General features: G+C 39.8%; 2 protein-coding genes across 2 annotated transcripts in view; both read left to right on the top strand.

Moving 5' to 3' along the window:
- Nucleotides 1-6,013, top strand: part of pacc1 (proton activated chloride channel 1) — a 13,040-nt gene extending 7,027 nt beyond the window's left edge. Inside the window, exons 6-8 of the mRNA XM_034111543.2 lie at nucleotides 2,273-2,414; nucleotides 2,709-2,816; nucleotides 3,872-6,013. Coding sequence (XP_033967434.1) covers nucleotides 2,273-2,414; nucleotides 2,709-2,816; nucleotides 3,872-4,033 — 412 coding nt within the window. The 3' untranslated portion in view covers nucleotides 4,034-6,013. The remainder of the gene's footprint in view (nucleotides 1-2,272; nucleotides 2,415-2,708; nucleotides 2,817-3,871) is intronic.
- A 2,786-nt stretch (nucleotides 6,014-8,799) lies between these two features.
- The window catches only part of znf106a (zinc finger protein 106a), a 32,878-nt gene continuing 20,247 nt past the window's right edge, over nucleotides 8,800-21,430 (top strand). The window contains 4 exon segments of the mRNA XM_071201679.1: nucleotides 8,800-8,875; nucleotides 15,743-15,826; nucleotides 17,349-17,410; nucleotides 19,494-19,688. Of these exon segments, the coding sequence (XP_071057780.1) occupies nucleotides 15,773-15,826; nucleotides 17,349-17,410; nucleotides 19,494-19,688 (311 nt within the window). The 5' untranslated portion in view covers nucleotides 8,800-8,875; nucleotides 15,743-15,772.

The raw sequence follows: 21,430 nt of genomic DNA, 5'->3' as shown, positions 1-21,430 counted from the left end.
CAACATGACAACGCTTCCATTGGTCCCTCTTCTTTAGAGAAGACCAGGAAGTGATGGATACACGGATCGTGTTCCAACCAATAGGCACGCAGTGACTCTAAAGAATAATGACCACGCACCAAACACACATTCAGACTAAAGGAACCAGCTGTTTGGGAAATGAGAGAAGTAGAAAGTACAGGTATTTGAGTTCAACATGTAAGAAGTAGAAAGTACAGGTATTTGAGTTCAACATGTAAGAAGTAGAAAGTACAGGTATTTGAGTTCAACATGTAAGAAGTAGAAAGTACAGGTATTTGAGTTCAACATGTAAGAAGTAGAAAGTACAGGTATTTGGGTTCAAAATGTAAGAAGTAGAAAGTACAGGTATTTGTGTTCAACATGTGAGAAGTAGAAAGTACAGGTATTTGAGTTCAACATGTAAGAAGTAGAAAGTACAGGTATTTGTGTTCAACATGTGAGAAGTAGAAAGTACAGGTATTTGAGTTCAACATGTAAGAAGTAGAAAGTACAGGTATTTGGGTTCAAAATGTAAGAAGTAGAAAGTACAGGTATTTGGGTTCAACATGTAAGAAGTAGAAAGTACAGGTATTTGTGTTCAACATGTGAGAAGTAGAAAGTACAGGTATTTGTGTTCAACATGTAGGAAGTAGAAAGTACAGGTATTTGAGTTCAACATGTAAGAAGTAGAAAGTACAGGTATTTGAGTTCAACATGTAAGAAGTAGAAAGTACAGGTATTTGGGTTCAAAATGTAAGAAGTAGAAAGTACAGGTATTTTGGTTCAACATGTGAGAAGTAGAAAGTACAGGTATTTGTGTTCAACATGTGAGAAGTAGAAAGTACAGGTATTTGAGTTCAACATGTAAGAAGTAGAAAGTACAGGTATTTGGGTTCAAAATGTAAGAAGTAGAAAGTACAGGTATTTGAGTTCAACATGTAAGAAGTAGAAAGTACAGGTATTTGTGTTCAACATGTGAGAAGTAGAAAGTACAGGTATTTGTGTTCAACATGTAGGAAGTAGAAAGTACAGGTATTTGAGTTCAACATGTAAGAAGTAGAAAGTACAGGTATTTGAGTTCAACATGTAAGAAGTAGAAAGTACAGGTATTTGTGTTCAACATGTGAGAAGTAGAAAGTACAGGTATTTGAGTTCAACATGTAAGAAGTAGAAAGTACAGGTATTTGTGTTCAACATGTAAGAAGTAGAAAGTACAGGTATTTGTGTTCAACATGTGAGAAGTAGAAAGTACAGGTATTTGTGTTCAACATGTAAGAAGTAGAAAGTACAGGTATTTGTGTTCAACATGTGAGAAGTAGAAAGTACAGGTATTTGAGTTCAACATGTGAGAAGTAGAAAGTACAGGTATTTGTGTTCAACATGTAAGAAGTAGAAAGTACAGGTATTTGTGTTCAACATGTAAGAAGTAGAAAGTACAGGTATTTGTGTTCAACATGTGAGAAGTAGAAAGTACAGGTATTTGTGTTCAACATGTAAGAAGTAGAAAGTACAGGTATTTGTGTTCAACATGTGAGAAGTAGAAAGTACAGGTATTTGAGTTCAACATGTGAGAAGTAGAAAGTACAGGTATTTGTGTTCAACATGTAAGAAGTAGAAAGTACAGGTATTTGTGTTCAACATGTAAGAAGTAGAAAGTACAGGTATTTGAGTTCAACATGTAAGAAGTAGAAAGTACAGGTATTTGAGTTCAACATGTAAGAAGTAGAAAGTACAGGTATTTGTGTTCAACATGTAAGAAGTAGAAAGTACAGGTATTTGTGTTCAACATGTAAGAAGTAGAAAGTACAGGTATTTGAGTTCAACATGTAAGAAGTAGAAAGTACAGGTATTTGTGTTCAACATGTAAGAAGTAGAAAGTACAGGTATTTGTGTTCAACATGTAAGAAGTAGAAAGTACAGGTATTTGAGTTCAACATGTAAGAAGTAGAAAGTACAGATATTTGGGTTCAACATGTAAGAAGTAGAAAGTACAGGTATTTGTGTTCAAAATGTAAGAAGTAGAAAGTACAGGTATTTGGGTTCAACATGTAATAAGTAGAAAGTACAGGTATTTGTGTTCAACATGTAAGAAGTAGAAAGTACAGGTATTTGTGTTCAACATGTAAGAAGTAAAAAGACGTCAGAAAAATAATTAGTGGAGTAAAGTACTGATACCAGAAAAATGTACTTAAGTACAGTAACAAAGTATTTGTACTCCACTACTTCCCACCTCTCCTTGTGTTTTAACCCTCCGTGATTCTTGACTCTCCAGTGAGAATAAGTCTGACTTCATGAGGGAGTGTGAGAGGAACTACTCCATGTGGACGTTCTCTGGAGGATTCAGGACTTGGGTCAAGATGTCTCTGGTGAGGACGTCCGGGAAAAGCCACGAGGCGGTGGAGTTTCGGCAAGAGGTATTTATATCTTACTATTATCATTATAAATAAATACATCAAATGTTTAAAACAATTTAGAAAAGTCCTAATGCTAAATAAATATAATAAAAATACTACTGCTTTTTAATGCAAAACTATTTCCTTTTTTAAATCGTGAATTATTATATATTTTATACAAACATGATTATTATTTGTATTCGTATTTTCTTAACTGAATTATTATCATATATTTTTTTTAAATATTTTTTTTTATTATTATCTTAGAAATAAGCCAAAATGTAATAAATAAAGTGTTTTTTTAAATAATTAAAGTCGGCTGTGGTGAAATTCAACGACAAAAGGCCGGACTCGGAGAAAAACAACCAGCTGTTCTTTGCCGTCTTTGAATGGCGCGATGCCTTCATGCAGGACATCCGACTGGTGAGTTCTCCACGTCTCTTTACCCTTTTTACAACATCTCCGTTTAGCAATATTTAAAGGTCCTCTATTATACTGTTCTTCATCAATATATCACAGGTCTCAGATATATACAGAGCCTGTCTCTGATTGGCTGAAACACCAAACAGATCATTGCAGCATTACCCATAATCCCCTCTGTTTCAGCCCTGTTTCCAAAGTGCTGATTCTCTGTCTGTTACTTTAGATGAAAATAAGGAGCCCCTCCCCACGCCCCTCTGAGAGACATTTGGTTACAAAGAACTCAATGGTGCTCTAGAGGGAGATTCAGGTGATAAGGTGGGGGGGGGGGGGGGGTTACCTTGTTGCTGATTGGCTAATGGTTACTCAAGACAACACATCGTTATGACATCATAAAGTGGCCAAAATCTGATCAGCTCATTTTCAGACAGGTTTTTATAGAAATGGATCAAAAAGAGAGAAAAACTTTCAGAGTCTCTTTCCACAGAGGGGACACATGTTGATGTAGAAGAGACATGGAGAAGAGGGGACACATGTTGATGTAGAAGAGACATGGAGAAGAGGGGACACATGTTGATGTAGAAGAGACATGAAGAAGAGGGGACACATGTTGATGTAGAAGAGACATGAAGAAGAGGGGACACATGTTGATGTAGAAGAGACATGAAGAAGAGGGGACACAGGTTGATGTAGAAGAGACATGAAGAAGAGGGGACACATGTTGATGTAGAAGAGACATGAAGAAGAGGGGACACATGTTGATGTAGAAGAGACATGAAGAAGAGGGGACACATGTTGATGTAGAAGAGACATGAAGAAGAGGGGACACAGGTTGATGTAGAAGAGACATGAAGAAGAGGGGACACATGTTGATGTAGAAGAGACATGAAGAAGAGGGGACACATGTTGATGTAGAAGAGACATGAAGAAGAGGGGACACATGTTGATGTAGAAGAGACATGGAGAAGAGGGGACACATGTTGATGTAGAAGAGACATGAAGAAGTGGATTTGCATAATATGTCCCCTTTAACCCAAACGTTCCCTACTTACGGACAGATCGTGACGGCTAATCCCTGGAACTCCGTGGCCATCCTCTGCGGCGTCTTCATGGCTCTGTTCAAAGCCGCTAACTTTGCCAAACTCACCATCCAGTGGATCATCAAAATGCGGAAGAGGCATCGGAGGAATAAAGCTCGGGAGCTGAACCAAATCCAGTGAGAGACTGTTCCAGAAACACACGGACGGTAAACTGGGAAAAAACCCTCATCATACAAATGAAGCTCAGCGCAAGTTCCACCAGGAAGACCATCTTTACTCGTTCATTCACTATTTCCATGTTCCTACTCTCTCTCCTCTCAATAAGTGATCGGGGGCGTCACCCGGTTGCAAAGGGGCGGAACATTTCCAGAAAGTTTCCATGGGAAGTTAAGCTGGGGAATTTTGGAAATATTCGATACAAAATTAAACAAAAAACATGACATTTCAACAGATTTTTTTTTTTTAATTTTTGTAAGTAGAACAGAACAAGCTTTAATTATTTTATTGAACACTTATTTGTTTCATTGAAGAACGAAAACAGGAATGTTGAGTTAAATATTGCACAGTGCCTGTGGGGGTGTGGTCTCAATAGCCGTGCAGTAAGCAGTGAGCTATGGCATGGATATTCAAGTGTACTTGAATAAGTCACTTATTTCCTGCTATTGCTCTGTATGTTTATTATTACCTTTTGTTTTGTTACTTCCCATTGTAAAGCGTGCTTGGGTTTCGTGAAAGGCGCTACATAAATTGAAATTATTATTATTATTATTATTAATGGCATCTGTTTGTTTTAGTCAAGATTATGCTAAAATATACTTTCCCCAACTATATTTAAGTTCTCTATGAAGAGCCAACCTTCAATTTAGAAAATTCCCAGTTTTTTCCCGTTAATTCCCGTGGAAAATGTCCATCTTTGAAAATTCCCGGAATTTTGCAACCCTAGTCACTCCCCAGCTTAACCAATCACTTCGCTCTATTCTCACAAGCCTATCACAGCGCTCCGCTAACCCCTTTTAAATCTGTTCTCCCCCCTCTGACAGCTGTCATTTCAGGTGACTCGACGCAACCCCCCTCCTGTCCCTCTGAATCCAGGGCTGCGTTCCAATAGTCCATTTAGCTTAGGAACCTTCCTAACGGAGTGAAATGACCCGGAAGTCCCTCAGTGGCAGCCATGATAAGTGCCGTTCGAATTCTCTAGATGATAGGAAAGGAGATTTCAAACTTCCTTTATAACCTCCTTTAGCTTAGGAACCACTGGACCTCCTGTAGGAGCAGACACAGCAGTGGTGGCTTAAAGCCCAGCTCTGCTCCGCGCCGTCCGTTAGAGGAGCCTGGTCAGATTAATAAGAGAAGGAGTTCAAAACACCGGCATACAAGTTACAACAATAATCTGATTTTAATGGTAAAAAATACGAAAATACAGAGTGCCCTGTGACAGAGCACTCCGGGCCCCCCGCTCCACTGCCGTGCGATACAGGTATCAGGACCGGCCAGTCAGCAACAGGGGGCCCCGTGCATGAATAAACAACAGTATATATGGACCTTTTTGCGGCGGAGAGTCACTTCTTATCTTCCACCGGACTTCACTCCTTTAATTTCCCAGGGAAGGTTTCACACAAACTATTCTTTCTCAAACAATCAAACATTGTACACAGATATATTAGTATCATATTGGCCCCAAAAAGAACCTTGAAAAGGACATGTGTGTGCGTTTGGTAAAGAGGAAGTGTATGTGTGTGTGTGTTGATATCTTAGTCAGGGAGTGTGTGTGTGTGTGTCAGGGTGTCTGGGAAAGTGTATGTAAGAAGGTTTTTATATATAGGATTACTTAAAAACAGTCCCAAATAATACATGTTCACTTCAATACAGTTCAAGATAATACCTGTTTACTTTAATACAGTTTAGAACAATATCTGTTTGCTTTACTCCCTAACCGACAGGAGAGGAGAAAATGCTGCCCCACAATGCATTGCAGCCGCAGCATTTGCCGTCACTCAACAGTCGGCCGTTCACGGAAACAACCGATTATGACCGAGAAATGATATCATGAGAGTTACGGTGCTTATTAAGCTTTTTAAAACATAGGTGGTAAGTTGCCAAAGTGCTTTGTTTTGAACGTTCATCAGTATTATAATCAAAAAGAGAAATATGAACGTTAGTTTTCACTGAAATGATCAAATAAAGTCAACATTTCAGTCTTTACTGAGCTGTGTGGGGTTTGTTCAACTTTTAAAAGATGTTTGAATGGTGATATACACAGTGATAGATGTTAAGGACTAACGTTTATAATAAATACATCTGTATTGATTTTAAGATCTTTAGTTCATACAATCATACGTATTGGGATCATTAGTATTAATGTGGACCGGAGGGAGAGGGTGACGAGCAGAAGTTTCACTTTCCTTTTTTATTTCAATTCCAACTTTGGTCCTGAAGAATATGTTTCTCTGTTGTCCACGTTCATAAAGCAAAGCAGCAGCATCAGAGCACGGTGCAGAGTCTCTAGATGAGTCCCTCGTTCTTATTAAACATCCATGTTGTAGTCCGCTGTATAGAAAACTGTGGTTTCCATGGTTTCCCCACAGCAGCAGACGCACATTCAGGACGTCCGCTGGCGCATCATAAACACGTCGGATAGCGAAAGTGCATTTGGATTCTCTAAAGTACCGCAGTCTCTTCTCCTAAGTCCTTTTGAATTCTCCTATCCACTATCCCTTAACCCCGTGACGTTTCACTCAGAGGTCAAGGAATAGACGATAGTATATATGTATATATATATAGTATCTCGTTGTATATATGTACAATGACAATAAAAGCTTTTGAATTGAATAGGGTTAGAATTTAGGAGCTGATTTTTGGATTATCGGAATGCAACCCAGGGTCAAGCTAAGCCCCTCCCCTTCAGACAGACCCCAACTATCCATTCACCACCACCAGGGTCAAGCTAAGCCCCTCCCCTTCAGACAGACCCCAACTATCCATTCACCACCACCAGGGTCAAGCTAAGCCCCTCCCCTTCAGACAGACCCCAACTATCCATTCACCACCACCAGGGTCAAGCTAAGCCCCTCCCCTTCAGACCGACCCCAACTATCCATTCACCACCACCAGGGTCAAGCTAAGCCCCTCCCCTTCAGACCGAACCCAACCATCCATTCACCACCACCAGGGTCAAGCTAAGCCCCTCCCCTTCAGACTGACCCAACTATCCATTCACCACCACCAGTGTCTAGACCCCGGGGGGGTTTCATCGGATCGGTTCTCCCCTCCTGAATGATACTCCTGCACAACGGGGCCTAATCGCCAAAACTCCATTACATTCATTCGTGTATTCCTGGCAATAAATATGTATTCTTACATCAAAACCATCTCTCCTGATTGAAGTGAGTTTTATCCTGAAAATGTAGATTAAATTAGATTCGATGTTCTTTACTGATCTCAAAGTGGGAAATTATTTTTGTTACAGTAGCAGCAGATTAAGAATGCATATATAAACAGTAAATACACATCAACAACACAATGTCAAATATGAAGAAAAAGTGAGAAAACATTATATTAGACCACCCTATAATACGATATATACACAACCTATTAAATACCATATACATGTGGTTGCAGTGTATTCTTTATCATTATGTAATGATTGGTAATGATTATCAATACTATTTAACAATTTTTAGATTATAAAACTGCCGCCAGATTAATCATTTCCCCCCCCCAAAGATCGACAAGAATTCAGTGGATTTTAAAGTGGCATTTCAAAATAAGAGGTATTATATAAATGTTTCGTACGCATATAAACTAAATTGTTTCTGAAAGCTGAATGTACTTTATTAGCTTTATTCCGGATGTTTTATAGAGCTTTGTAATATTTTTGACAACTCCAAAGGGATTATTATGAACTGCTTTTATTATTCCTCTGAAATGTGTCTTTTGTGTCCAAATGTTTGCTGATTGTTGTTCAAATGTACGGTGAATTAATGTGTTTTAATTCACGTGTGTATCTCTCACGCTGTGTTGCTATACAACTTGGAAATAAAAATATAATTTGTAGGCCTGAATCGTGTGCTGAAAATGAAGAACAACACCAGATCTGATTAAGTTCTCAACGCACATCCGGACTGTCGGCACGCAATTTCACAAAGTATAAGTAAATAATGCAAACTACAGGAAACACACATCAGATAAAAGTGTGTGTGCAGATTAAGTGAGAAGAGATAACTAAGAACATTTTCCTGATTTTAACTGACTTCTACTTTACTTAAGTAGTTGCAATTGATGCTATTTTATTCTACTTCAATCATTTGATAACTAATGTAATAGGTTACTTTGAAGATTCCGTTTATTAACACAACATATACGTACACTAATAAATACTTATGGAATATTATAGGATTACTATTCAGCAGTTTATAAGGTTGCTAAAATTATCCCCTTACCAGCTGCAGCATTAAAGTGATGAATACAGTAATATATGATATACATAAAATTGATATATGCCAAACTTGATAGTGGGTACTTTTTACTATGAGTAGTTCAAGTACATATTGTGAGGATCAGACTTTTGTTCTTTATACAAAAACATAATAATGCGGGACTTTTAACTCATAAAGTATTTACACAATTACTAAAGTACACGATTTCTTCCCAGATCTGTATCATTGAGTTTTTATGATCCTACTTCTATATTCTGTTAGCTGTAATTTAGCCCGTCAATGGTGTTTGATTTATAAGATAGTTTAGTATGAAAGGTAAAAGTGATCTTTTTTTATTATTTAAAGTCAGAACTCACAGTTTCTTTAAAAATGTTGGTCACATCCCAATTTAGTTTCCTCGCGTGGCCCTAATCCTCTTCCGCACAATCCCTTTTCACGACATTGGACGCCTCATTTGTTTTTTTCCGAGCACCGAGCGAGGCTCCTGAACGCCCCTCGGGAGGAGGAGGAGGCGGATGTTGTTGTTTTAGCTTCGCGCTGGAGGAGAAACATGCAGTAGCTTCAGACACATCTGGATGTTTTAAAGGTAGAAAACAGTCATATATCATATATATTTAATGTATAAAAGACACTATGACTTAGCTGAACTTCCTCACGCTTTTATAATTTAGTAAATCATTGATTACCTAAAGAAACGTTGGTGTACGTTTGGATAGCATGTTGTTGCTATCATGCTAACATAGTAGCTAACTGTAGCTCTTACTTTACAGTTACGTTTAATTATGTTAGAAGTCGTACTTTTGTATGTGTGCTTATCATTTTAGCTTCGAGAGCCATTCATAATGACCTGTTATTATTTATGCGAAAGTATTGAGCAGCTAGCCACAGCTAGGCTAACAACAAACAATGATTCAATCCATCTGCGAGTTCACCAATATAGTCAAAAGATAGTTTTTTTTTTATTTGACTAAACTGTAAAGAATTGTAGAGTTGTTTTGCAGCTTATTAACTTTGCATGCTTTATACCATCAGTTATAATTCGTATTGTAACTCCAGCTGCTCCATTGTAATGTGACTTGTTGATAAACTCATGTACCAAGTTAGCCAAAAAGCTAATTTAACACCTTACCTCTTCTGTTAAAGTGCTTTGTGCAGATGGTTTGTTTGTTGGCTTTGAGGTAGATTTTAGGGAGATTTATCAACTCTATGAATCTTCTAAGACAAGGTGTCCTCTTCATTGTATGCACTATGTTTGCAGAGGAAAGCCCTGTTGTGGGTTTCCTAAAATACTTCCATATCAAACATCCTCCTCTATCCCCTGTGTGTTTGCCTGCAGTTTTAACTACCTCAGTCCCTAATATCAGATGATGTTGATGTCCCTCCCTGCCCTGTGTGCAGCTCTGTAGATATGCAGTGGCTGAGAGGGAATATATAACTATCATATGAAGTTTTTAGAGTGGACTCTGGATCATTAGGAAAGGACATGTTGCCTACATTAACTGTGCATGCCTGTTGAACTGCTTTGTGTAGATAGGTTTGACTGTGTATGTGTACGACTGAGATATTCTCAAGCTATAAGACCTGTGAACTATTTAACTTCAGAGGCAATTTCTCATTTCCCGTACATGGACTATATTTGCTTTGCAGAGGAAAGCCCTGTGGTGGTTTTCTGAAATACTCCCACATCGAACGCCTTCCCCTGTCCTCTGTGTGTTTGGTGGGCTAGGTAAGAACGGAGAAACCAGCTCGAGTGCGCTAGAATTTGAAAATACACAACCGAAAAAAATCTGCCACTTCCTCACAGAGCCCCTCCTCCAACACACACGAACGCGCACATGACCAATGAGGGCACGAGATAAGTTTGTGCACAGGTGGAAGGCTGACAGGCAGGTAGGCCATCCAGCTACTTTAGCCGGCTCAGATGATTGGTCGTGCTTTTTACAGCGCCACGGCTTCCACTGATTAAAAGTTGTTATGGATTTATTGTCAAAGCACTTCATGTATTCATTGCTATCGGGATGTTAAGAGCATTCCATGGAATATAACAAAAAGTGTATCTCGAGCCGGTTTCTCAAACTTACCTACCCCACCTTTAATGTTTTATGTGAGGGACCGCGGATGGAAAGTAGCTCAAAGCTAAATCTGCTATATTTACACTTGTAAGTGTTCATTAAAGGTGGGGTAGGTAATTCACTTCAGAAACACTTGTTATATTCCATGGAATGCTCTTAACATCTCGATAGCAATGAATACATGAAATGCTTTGACAATAAATACATAAAAAAAATGTATCTCCGGAAGCCGTGGTGCTGTAAAAAGCACGACCAATTATTTTAGCCGTGCAGTGTGGTTGATGGCATTGAAGACCATTATGAGGACTTTGTAGTTGATCCGGTGTGTTCCAGGGAGCCAGTGGAGCGAGTGAAGATTGGGGGTGATGTGCTCTGATATGCGTGTTTTTTGTGAGTACCCGGGCGGCACCGTTTTGAACATATCGCAGTCTCCGAGTGGTTTTTGTCGGAATTTCTGCAAGCAGAGAAATACAGTAGTCAATGTGGGAGGTGATGGACCAGGTTTTCTGTTTGGTGAGGGAGTGTGGTGAGTGGAGATGTTCCTCAGGTGGTAGTATGAGGCTTGGCAGACCGTCTTCCAGTTATACCGTAACTACCTCAGTCCCTAATATCAGATTATTTACGTCTCTCCCTTTCCCTGTGTGCAGCTCTGTAGATATGCAGCGTCCAGAGGGAACATGACCCATGCATCATGCAGCTTACATTATTAATAGCTGCCCTCTGGTGCTCTTGCAGGGATAGGGAAATGGTGATGGGGTATTGTGGGACGTGATAATGTAATGAACCGAATATAGGCCTAAATTACGAAGATGATAGGATGACACTCCTCTTGGTCCGAATGAAGCCACGTCAAAGTTAATTATTGTTGTTAAAATAGGAGAGCTGTGCAGATGGAAAGAAGGAAGCCTCGTCAGGGTTTTCTTTTCCGAAGCGTTGTGATTTGGCCCAGCTGGCTTTCTTAAAGTCAAAGAGACACACAACCCTGGCTTGATCTTGATAATCTTCTTTATATTCAAGAACCCTTACCTCTGTGGGTTTACCGAATGAAGGCGAAGCAAAAAGTCAATCTTCCTTTTCTGTACAAACGCATTTGATCTTAAAAAAATCTATACAACCAAATGGTACTTTTTTTGTGTTTAACATCTGCATTGATGATGATACAGTATTAGAGATGCAATCCAAACCGTATTCATACTCGGGATGGGAATTTGAAAGAAAATGTATATTCGAATATTCGACCCCTAAAAAAACCGTTAACCGAAGTGTACATATCCTATAACAAAACATTTTTAATTTGGAAAAATAAATACATAATTCAAATAAGTATAGAAACCAAGTCGAATGTATTGAACTGGTGATCACAGTTTGAACAGTTGACAGCTATAGGCCTACAGCTTTCATGCTTAAAACATAACTTGGTTTTTAAATGAAAGAGGGATCAAACACGAACAACATAACGGGTTAGGGTAACGTAACCCGTGACAACAGGGATCAACAACCTGTAACAGGGCCTATGCACAGAATGCAGCTATTCAATACTCATTCTTGTTTCAGAATATGAGCATGTCTACTCAGGGGAGAGGCGGGTGTGGAGACGATTCACAATCAGGCCAGCTGCAGAGAAGACCCTCTCAGCTGGAATGTGGGCCTAAGATGAGGTTTGAGTCTGCGTGATCTGTGAGTAGGGAGGGGCAGCAGCCGTATCATTCGCTAGAGCTAGATCTGATGGATTTGGACATAAACGCGAGTGAATTCTAACCGGACACGAGAGAGAGAGACCAGCACCTGCAGCTCTGCCCGCTGTGAGGGACCGGTGAGCGGAGCAAAACACACCTTTAGACCTGACACACTCAGCTATGGCTCTGTCGTATACAGTGAATTATTCCATTTGGTAATATGTAATCAACTTAGGCACCCCTCCCAAAAAAAGAAATATACATATTCATAACTCATATTCGAATACCTGAATAATTCGATTAATCGTTCCCATCCCAAGTTCATACAAACAAAAATAATGACAAAAAAAATTCATTGGAATAATAATTATACTTATGATATAATAATATACTAAGTTATATTTTTTAATATCTTATTTTTTCAGTCCAAAACAATATTTATCTTTTTCAGTCGGTCATGTAATCGATTAGTCCGCCAGTCATTGCTGCTCTACCGGGAAGTTTCCTCTCGGGTTGTTGTCATGGTTTCGTCTTTGGTTTGTTGTCATTTACACAATGCTGTTACAAATACACCACAGTGCCTTCAAACTTTCCTCTGAACTTTTACAACCTCAAATAATTTAAACCCGTGACATTTTGACGCAGAACAATCAGAATCAGAATTCCTTCATTCGTCCCACAGTCGTGGAAATGTACGTTTTCACATCAGAGAATAGATATAGAGACGAAGAAAATAGAACAGCATTATATAACAAGGCGTGCACATAGAATTTAAATTCAATTGGTCCCTACATCCATCCATAACAATCATCTGTTTGCAACTTATATATCAATATTCCATTACTTGTATGTGGACTATTCTTTAGGGGCGATCGGAAGAGATACTCTCTCTCTGCCGATCGCGAGAGCCGATCGCATGGCGTAAAAATACATGACGCTTTTCTCTGTGCGGCAAAACAAGCTCGCCAAGATGGCTTCACCGGTCTGGCGGTATTTTAAGGTGTCCGAAAATATTAATAAAATAGCGGTATGCAGCGTGTGGAGCAGAAATCCTGCAGCTCCGCCCGCTGTGACCGACCGGAGAGCGGAGCAACACACACTAAGAGTTAGCCCTAACACACTTAGCTGTTTGATCCACCTCTGGAACAAGCTTTTTATTTATTTTATTTTATTCAACCAGATAAAAAAGCATTGAGATAAAATATCATTTTCAATGCTGACGTGGCCAAGAAGGCAGCAACGTTACACAGAACACAAACATATAAAATACAGAGAACACAACTAAGAAAAGAAAAGACGAAAAGCAGTCGCTGCATTGAGCACATTAGGAGAAAGGGGCACTGCTTATTACTGCAGGAACAGCTGGAGGAAAGGACCTCAGACAGCTTGGTCTATAGGGCCGTCAGTTTGAGGCGTGATTGAAGGTCATTCCAAGACATAATGGAAAAGACTCCTTTCTCCAGCCTCGGTCCGCACGGCAGGAACCTGGACCCGCACCAGGCTCTGGGTCTGAGGCTGTGAGAGTCACAGACTGGAGCAGATCTGGCTCGTATGTGCAGTGGAAGCTTTCCTCAAATGGCTTTATACAAAAATAAAAACCAATGCTGCATCCTACGCATAGTAAGTGAGGACCCTCCAGTTAGGATACAGTTTGCATGATGAGTCCTATCGGGTGCATTTGATATATAATGCAGTGCAGCGTGGGAGAGTGGGTTAAGTTTGGCCAAAACAGTGGGACAGGCAAATCTATAGATGGTAAACTAGTTATAAATAAATAAATTACTGGATCAGCGAGCTGCATGAGATACTGACAGGCTGTCATGTCTCCCGTGTTATTCTCCAAAGTTAATGTAAACTTGAATAATGTACTTCATCTGAATGTAATAATGATGTTGGTTGTTTGTGGAAGCTCCAGTGAATGAGCATTAACTGAGTTTTAAACATCACTTTAAATGGAAGAGCCCCATAGGCCCCGCCCACTCGGTCGGTATCGGCCGATACTGATTCCGGCGATCGGAGCATCCCTACTATTCCTGCACTATCTATTTATATTCTTGATTTTGATTAGATTTATTTTGAATCTGTAAAACAATAATACAAAAATGTAACATGAGAATTATTATACAATACAAAAATAAGCAGTTTCAAATTGATATTAAAAAATATGCCTCTACTTTATTACACATGCAAAAAGAGGTGGGAAGAAGTTTATACTTATTTAATCCCACCCTTTCTCCCCAAAACTAAATTATTAACAAACAAAACAACAAATAAATAAACGGATACATAAACAAACAAATAAGCAGATAAATAAACAAACAACCCGAGGTAAATGATATTCAAGGAAAGATAAAATAACAAACCAAATAAATAAATAAACTGCAAACACCCAGTTATGATTAAACAGCGTCAAATCATGTCCTTATACCTATAAAAAAATAAAAACAGTTTTATTTTAAAGGGGAGCTATCATGCAAAATGCACTTTGTGATGTCTTCTCTCCATCAACATGTGTCCCCGGTGTGTCGGGGAACTCAAGCAGCGTCAGAAAATAAACCCTCTCTCTTTTCCTCCGTTCACAAATCTCTAAAAACGGGGAACAACGGAGCTGATCCAGATTTGCGTCCGATATGACGTAATATCTGAAATGTGGACCCGCGGCCCAATCAGAAACGTTGCTATCAGAAACAATGCCCGACTGCTTTGGACGTAATACGGTCGGTGTTTACATTAGCATCGCTAACACTCAGAGCTAACCTTTACTGGAGAGCATGTGTGTGAAGAAGCAGGAAGTAGAAAGGAACTCACCTTGTGGTGTAACCGGCAAGAGAGAAAGCCTTTGAGCTCCAGACTGTTTCAGATCCTTGATGATCCATGATATGGCGTTTCATCACGGCAGCATTTAGTTTAGACGGTAGCTGCCGAGTCCGGCATGAGCTCAGACCCCTGCTTTTTATTTTAATGCTTTATCCCCAAATCAGCACTTTTGAAACAGGAAGTGAAATAGAGGGATATGAGGCGTGGCTAGAATGGGTGATCAGTTTGGTATTTTGAGCAAAACACTTCATAGACATGATTTTTATATATTTTTATAAATCTGAAACCTATGCTGTAGCCTAGAAATAGCATGATAGGTCCCCTTTAATGTTCTATTTTATTCGTATTTACTTGCACTATTCGATCTGTTTTAATGTGTTGCTCTGTTGGAAGAGCCTGTGACCTAAGAATGTCATTGGTATATCTACACGGTAGCACACACGACAATAAAAGCCTCAGTCTTGAGCAACATGCCCAGAAGCCCCTTGAGAGGGCAGTGTCGGTGCAGAAAGCCTCCGGGCTGCCGCTAGTGTCCCAGTTTGAGAGCGTCCAACATGTCCAGACTTAGCCCCCGCCGCCTCAGCAGGCTGTTATTAGACCCCAGGGTTCAGGTCGAACCCCGCTGACATTCGGGCGGTGGTACCGAGGCATGTCGTTGAATATCTAGGAGTGGTTGTTCAGAGAAAATGATCTCTGAGCTCCCTCCATGTTGTTGGTGTGACGAGAACTCACAGAATTATTTTGAATGGTGACAAGATCCAACTACGGTTGAACCACATTCACCCGACTGCATTTCAAATATATTTATAATTCAGGTTAATGTACAGAACTGTGCCGCTTTGTCCTTTTGTAAGCTGTGATTTATTTAATGTAATTCTCTCTCGACAGTAATGGACTGATTTTCTACTCGTGTTCGAGATGGCGAGAGACAGGAAGTGCATCCTGTGCGAAACGGTCCACGTCTCCAAGCAGGTAACACTTTGTATACAATATTAATGTGTACATAATACTGTCTGGTTTTAATTCAGACATTCAGGAGCTGACAAAATGAATATAAAAGGTTTAACAGATAATCTGCAATATTGATTTCACAGTTTCTTCGGATTTAAGCATATGTTCTTTTAAGAAGGTTAATACTTATGTAAATATAATAACTTGCTTTATATCTTATCTAATTAGTTAATTCAACATGTATATTTTCTACTTTCTTGTTTATTTCTTGCCTTTGAATTTTGATGCTGCTGCAACACAAACAAATCCCAAATTGGGATGAATAAAGTTCTCTCTTATCTTATCTTAATTACTCAATGTTTGAAACACCTTTTGCTCTTTTCAAATGCATATTTTTATCTTAAAAATGTTCGCCAAAAATTAAGTCATATAAACGACATTACCTGTAAACGGTTTAAAAGGAAGGCTTTCTTTCACAATATGTTTTATAAACACAAAAAACGTAATCCACTGGGCTCCGTACAATAAGCATCTACTGTATGTTATAAAGTCGTGATTAGTAAATCCATCGACCCACTGATTATGAACGGTTTGTATAAAAGTAAGAAAATGGGACGAAAGGGAATTTATTCTGCTTTTTGGGGTAAATATTGGATTTTACATCGTTATGCAGGGTTCTTCCTACGGTCATTAAACACCTGGAAAAGTCGTGGAAATTCAAAATGCTAATTCAAGGCCCTGGAAAAGTAACTAAAGTTGCATCAAATATAATTTATATGTTATCTAATCGCCGAAATAGTAACACTATAATGATAATAAATACTGTATCGTATAGTAATGAAACGTAAAATGGCATTTAACTGACGAGGTATTTTGCTGGAGAGAGATTTTAGTTTCTTTCGCGTGTGGAAGCTATTTGATTTGTTTCAGAGAGGCACAACATGTTTCAGATGCAGACCTTATTTTCCTGTTCCATGTTAAAATAAACCATTTCCAGTGGCACGCTGAGAGAGTAATGTTTCTGGTCATGGACAAGTAGGTAAAGGTCCTGGAGAAGTCATCGGTGAAAAAGTGAACGAACCCTGTTAAGTATTTTAAGTGTTTTTTTAACTTAAAGAGAAGGAGAGCTTTCCAATTAAATAAACATCTTGTCTTTCAATATATACAATATTGATGTGTAAATAATACTTTATGATTTTAATTCGGACATTCAGGCTGACGAAATGCATATAAAAGGTTGAACAGATAATCTTTATTATTCCATTTTTTATAAATTCCTTTTGCATTTGTCAACTGCTATCCAACGGAAATCTATTTATGTTCAATTTTTCTCCAAAAAAAGTATTTCACGTGTTTGTTTCCTTAAAAATAAGAATATTTCCCCTTAAGACAAACGTCTTGTCCATCAATTTGTCTGAGAAGTCAGAAATGTTTATTCCTCCTCTTGGGCACCTGGAATGTGTCATGCACCACCTTGCTATCAAGCAAACCTGCAGGACGTGTACAAGTGTACCTTAAATACATTCTGCATGTGTGTCTGCAGGAGATGGATGAACACATGAGGAGCATGCTGCACCACCGAGAGCTGGAGAAGCTCAAAGGAAGGTGAGTTGTTCCTGACCCACATTTCATTTCTATAGAAACCGATAAACCCCAGTTTTAGTTTTACCTTTCCCTTTCTTTTTCCTCTTAGTTAAAACATTCCTTTAAACTTAATTCAGAGGGTTTGACTTGGTATCGAGAGTTTCGTCTAAATGTATTTGTGTCACGAGGCACGAGTTCGTTTCAGTTATCGAGCCGCTGGACTCACGGGCAGCTGTCTCGCTTGTGGCAAATATATTTAGACACAATCTCTCCGGAACAACGGGCATGACCGGGAGGAGGCAACTGGCTACCTCGTGACGGCCGTGCAGATTAGTGAAGTATGCGGCCTGTCGCTGAGAGGGAGGGGCAGCGAACACTGAATGAAGGCCGAGCCGTTGCTACGTTACTGCGATTTCACATAAACATTGACAAGTAGAGACGGAGCCTTTTTGGGGGTCATTTGCGGCTCGTTAATTGTGCACCGTGCCGCCTAGCTCCATTGTATTCAAGGAGAAGATAAGAGGCCATTTTGTTTATACATAAAAGTGGAAGAAAAGACTATTGCGCTAATCTACTTTTACTAAAAAGGGGACATTGTTTCAGGAATATATAAAAAACCTCTCTATAATTAAGAGGAAAAAATGTACTTTGTCCATTCAAATTTAACACACTTCTTATATATCAGGTGACATAATAAAATGAATATACCAGAAATACGTTGGGTTTTTACATCCTGTTCTGGATTTTAGGGTCAAATGGGCCTTTCCGTCTTCCATCTTGTTAAATTCAAATAAAATATGAAGTGTAAAATCCAATATTTGCCACTTTATAGAGGCATTACATGCAGATTTCCTTTTGCTTTTACATGCTTGTTTGTGTACGAGATGCATCTAGGATTACCGATTGATCTACTGAGTGTTAACTTAATTTAATCGAGTAATGGTTTAGTCTAAAATATGCATAAAGACAGTCAAGCCCAGTCTGTCAGAGTCGAATTTGAAGACTTCAAATGTCTTGATTTGTCAGTCCTTAACCCGGAAGATATTCACTTTATTAGTCGTTAAAATTGAGAAAATCAGGATATTAATATACAAAAATACATTTACTGACATTTCTTCATGAAAAAGTACTTTAATTATTAATTTTTATTGAGTTAAGTTTGTACATAATGGAGAAACAAAACATCACATTGTACTTGTGGCTTTTCTTGGCTTTTAACAATGATAGAAAACACGAGTACAAGATCATAAATAAAAGAAACATCAAACTGAAATTCAACAGTCATCGTTACAATTCAAGGAATATGCTTTTACTAGAGAGCACGGTGATGTTCGCCCAGGAAAGGGACGTAGCTACAGCTCTGTGTGAGGTCGACAAATTGCAATTCCATCATCACTAAATCTGGCTGCATTACTCCTATCGCCGTAGCTGAGAAACAACCAGTCAAATAATTATCAGTAACACTATCTGACCGATGGAGAGGGTGCCAACTGCACCGGAGGGCAGGGAAGTGGCCGCTTGCCATGACACAGATTTGACGGAGCCTCTCGCAGAATCACGGGATGACATACTCGGGAGAGGTCTGTCTGAAGAGAGCAGCTGCAGGAGGCTCCGGTTGCAGAGGCTGTGGGATTGGTCCGGCCCGGGGTTAGGAACACATGCTGCTCTGAGAGGGGGGGGGGGGGGTGGATCCTGAGGTCAGATACAGACACTTCGTCCTGCCGAGCCTCAGAGCGCAGCGACACCATCATGAAGCAGCAGTAGGCCGAGGTGCCGAGCCGCCCTTCCTCTCCTGCCGCGCTCCCGCCACCGATGGCCCTCGGAAGAACAACCCGAGATCAGGATGATACAGATTTTTATTGTGAACAAAATTACTAAGTTAGCGACCTCCTGATCTGTGACAAATAGAAGAATTCGGTTTTCATTAAGGATTGTCGAGTATTCTCCTCTCCTGGTTTTATATTAAGACTTTTTTTTTTTTTTTGACGTAACAAACCGTAGAGTCGGACGCAACGATTTGCACGCTCTGCAGGAACTAAAACAAGATAGCAAAAATGCCCGAAGGACGGATTGATCGTCCGCTCTCGCCCTCCCTCGCCTCCAGGGACTGCGGACACGAGTGCAGGGTGTGCAAGGTGACGGTGGCGAGCCTGACGGATTACGCCGGACACATCTCCAGTCCCAAGCACAAGCAGAACGTGGAGGCCGCCGAGCTGAAGCATGCTGGGAACGACCGCGACGAGGTGTACTTCGACCGGGCGTTCGTGGACCTCATCGAGAAGAGGAAGGAGCAGATCAGGTGAGAGATGCTGTTTGTGCTGGAGGTGATACGAGTGTCGCTTTAACGTCTTCCTCTTCACGCTATGCTCGTTGGGGTTTTCCATAGGTTTTAGTGCATGTCAACAATCCCCGAGTTCCCTCCATTGGACTCCTTGGTTTACTTCCTGAACATAGTGACATCACTATCTAACACTCATGCTCCTATTGGCTAGCGCTCCCACACATTGTACGTGATTGGCTAAGGGGCGGGGCATCTCAGAGCGGTTGACCAATCACAGCCCTCGGTTCAATTATGTCTCGAATGTTGTTACAGCAGTTTCTTAGTTGACACCATTTGTTTAATAATGTTTGTCCATAAAAGAATTCATCGGAAAAATTGTCAAAATTACCTCAAAAATACTTTTATTAGCTTTTGAGCTGGAGGGCATGTCTCAGTGCGTGTCAATTACATTGTTTTTGTTGTTATTATGAGACAACTAAGTTATTAAGTTATTTTAAAATAATTGTATCACTAATCCAGAGCCTATACGAAACATTTTGATGTATTGAGTACCGCTCATAGTGAGAAATATGTTCTTATGTATTGTTTTGACCAGTTTGAAACGTGTGTGTATACATGTGCCTGAACTCAAATGCTCAGCGGTCTGTCCGTAGTGTGTGCATGCACCATGTATAGTCACGGTTCAGCTGTGCTCCGCTCACTGCCCTGTTATAGCTGCGGCTTCAGGTCGAGCTGCGGCTGGAGTCATATGTCAGGACTGAAGCTCAAAATAAAGCGTTACAGCAAACACATTACTGCATGCCCTCCACAGATGGTCAAATACAACCAGAAACCTCCGCTATAAACGCTCTGAAATCTGGAATAAAATACTCAGATTTTCCGTTTAAATGTGTGTCATTGTAGTTTTAGGCATTATAACACACACATCTCAAATTAAGCTACCTGTACCGCTCTTAAAATATGCGTTTTGTGTGCATGTTTGGCTGATCACACAATGTCGGACGTCTCAATGTCAGTTAAGAAAGTTGGATATGTGTAAAGCTTTTTGAAGCTGCTTTCGTGCGTCTGCTTGGCACGTGTCGGATCACTTCCCCCTGCTGGTCATTGCTTTAGGTCAGACTGTAACGCCAGCCGTGACACCTGACAACAGATCAGTCTCGTTAAACAGAATCCAGCGGATCGGATATTCAGTTTTCCGACGCAGGAGCGAGTCTTAAACTTGCGTTACACATTTGAGGCTCTGGAGAATTCACTACACTGATGTTCTTCCTTCTTTAGTCTCAAAAACACAGATTCATGAGAGTATTAAATAATATAGCAAAGACCTCGTAGTGTATATTGATGCCTCTGTTTCTAAATATAGTGGAAGAGCAGCTACACTTATGCTTAAACATGTAAAAAGTCCTAAGAACTGGTTGCTCCGTGAACTCATGGAGAACAGGAAGGAATCAGGATAACAGACGATCCGAGCACTTTAAACCACGAGGAAAGAAATACTTACAAAGCCTTTATTAAATAATAAAAATCTGGTATGCTTCGACCACAGTATGTCACTTTTTAGACATAGGCTTATTATATGTACAGCCATTAATAACATCCATTTTCTGGGCTCAAAACGTGTCGTGGCCGTTTTCGTTGTGATCGCTAAATTCCCCTCGTTTATAATATTATCACCGTTCCAAGCAAACGAGTGCTTTTGTTTTGAAATCGCTTCCGTGAGTTTGGCCCCGCCCCTCGCTCCAACGACCATTAGTCCATTT

Source organism: Pseudochaenichthys georgianus, chromosome 22 (assembly GCF_902827115.2).
Source record: "Pseudochaenichthys georgianus chromosome 22, fPseGeo1.2, whole genome shotgun sequence".
NCBI classification, from domain to species: domain Eukaryota; kingdom Metazoa; phylum Chordata; class Actinopteri; order Perciformes; family Channichthyidae; genus Pseudochaenichthys; species Pseudochaenichthys georgianus.
This window is presented reverse-complemented; position numbering and strand designations above follow the sequence as displayed.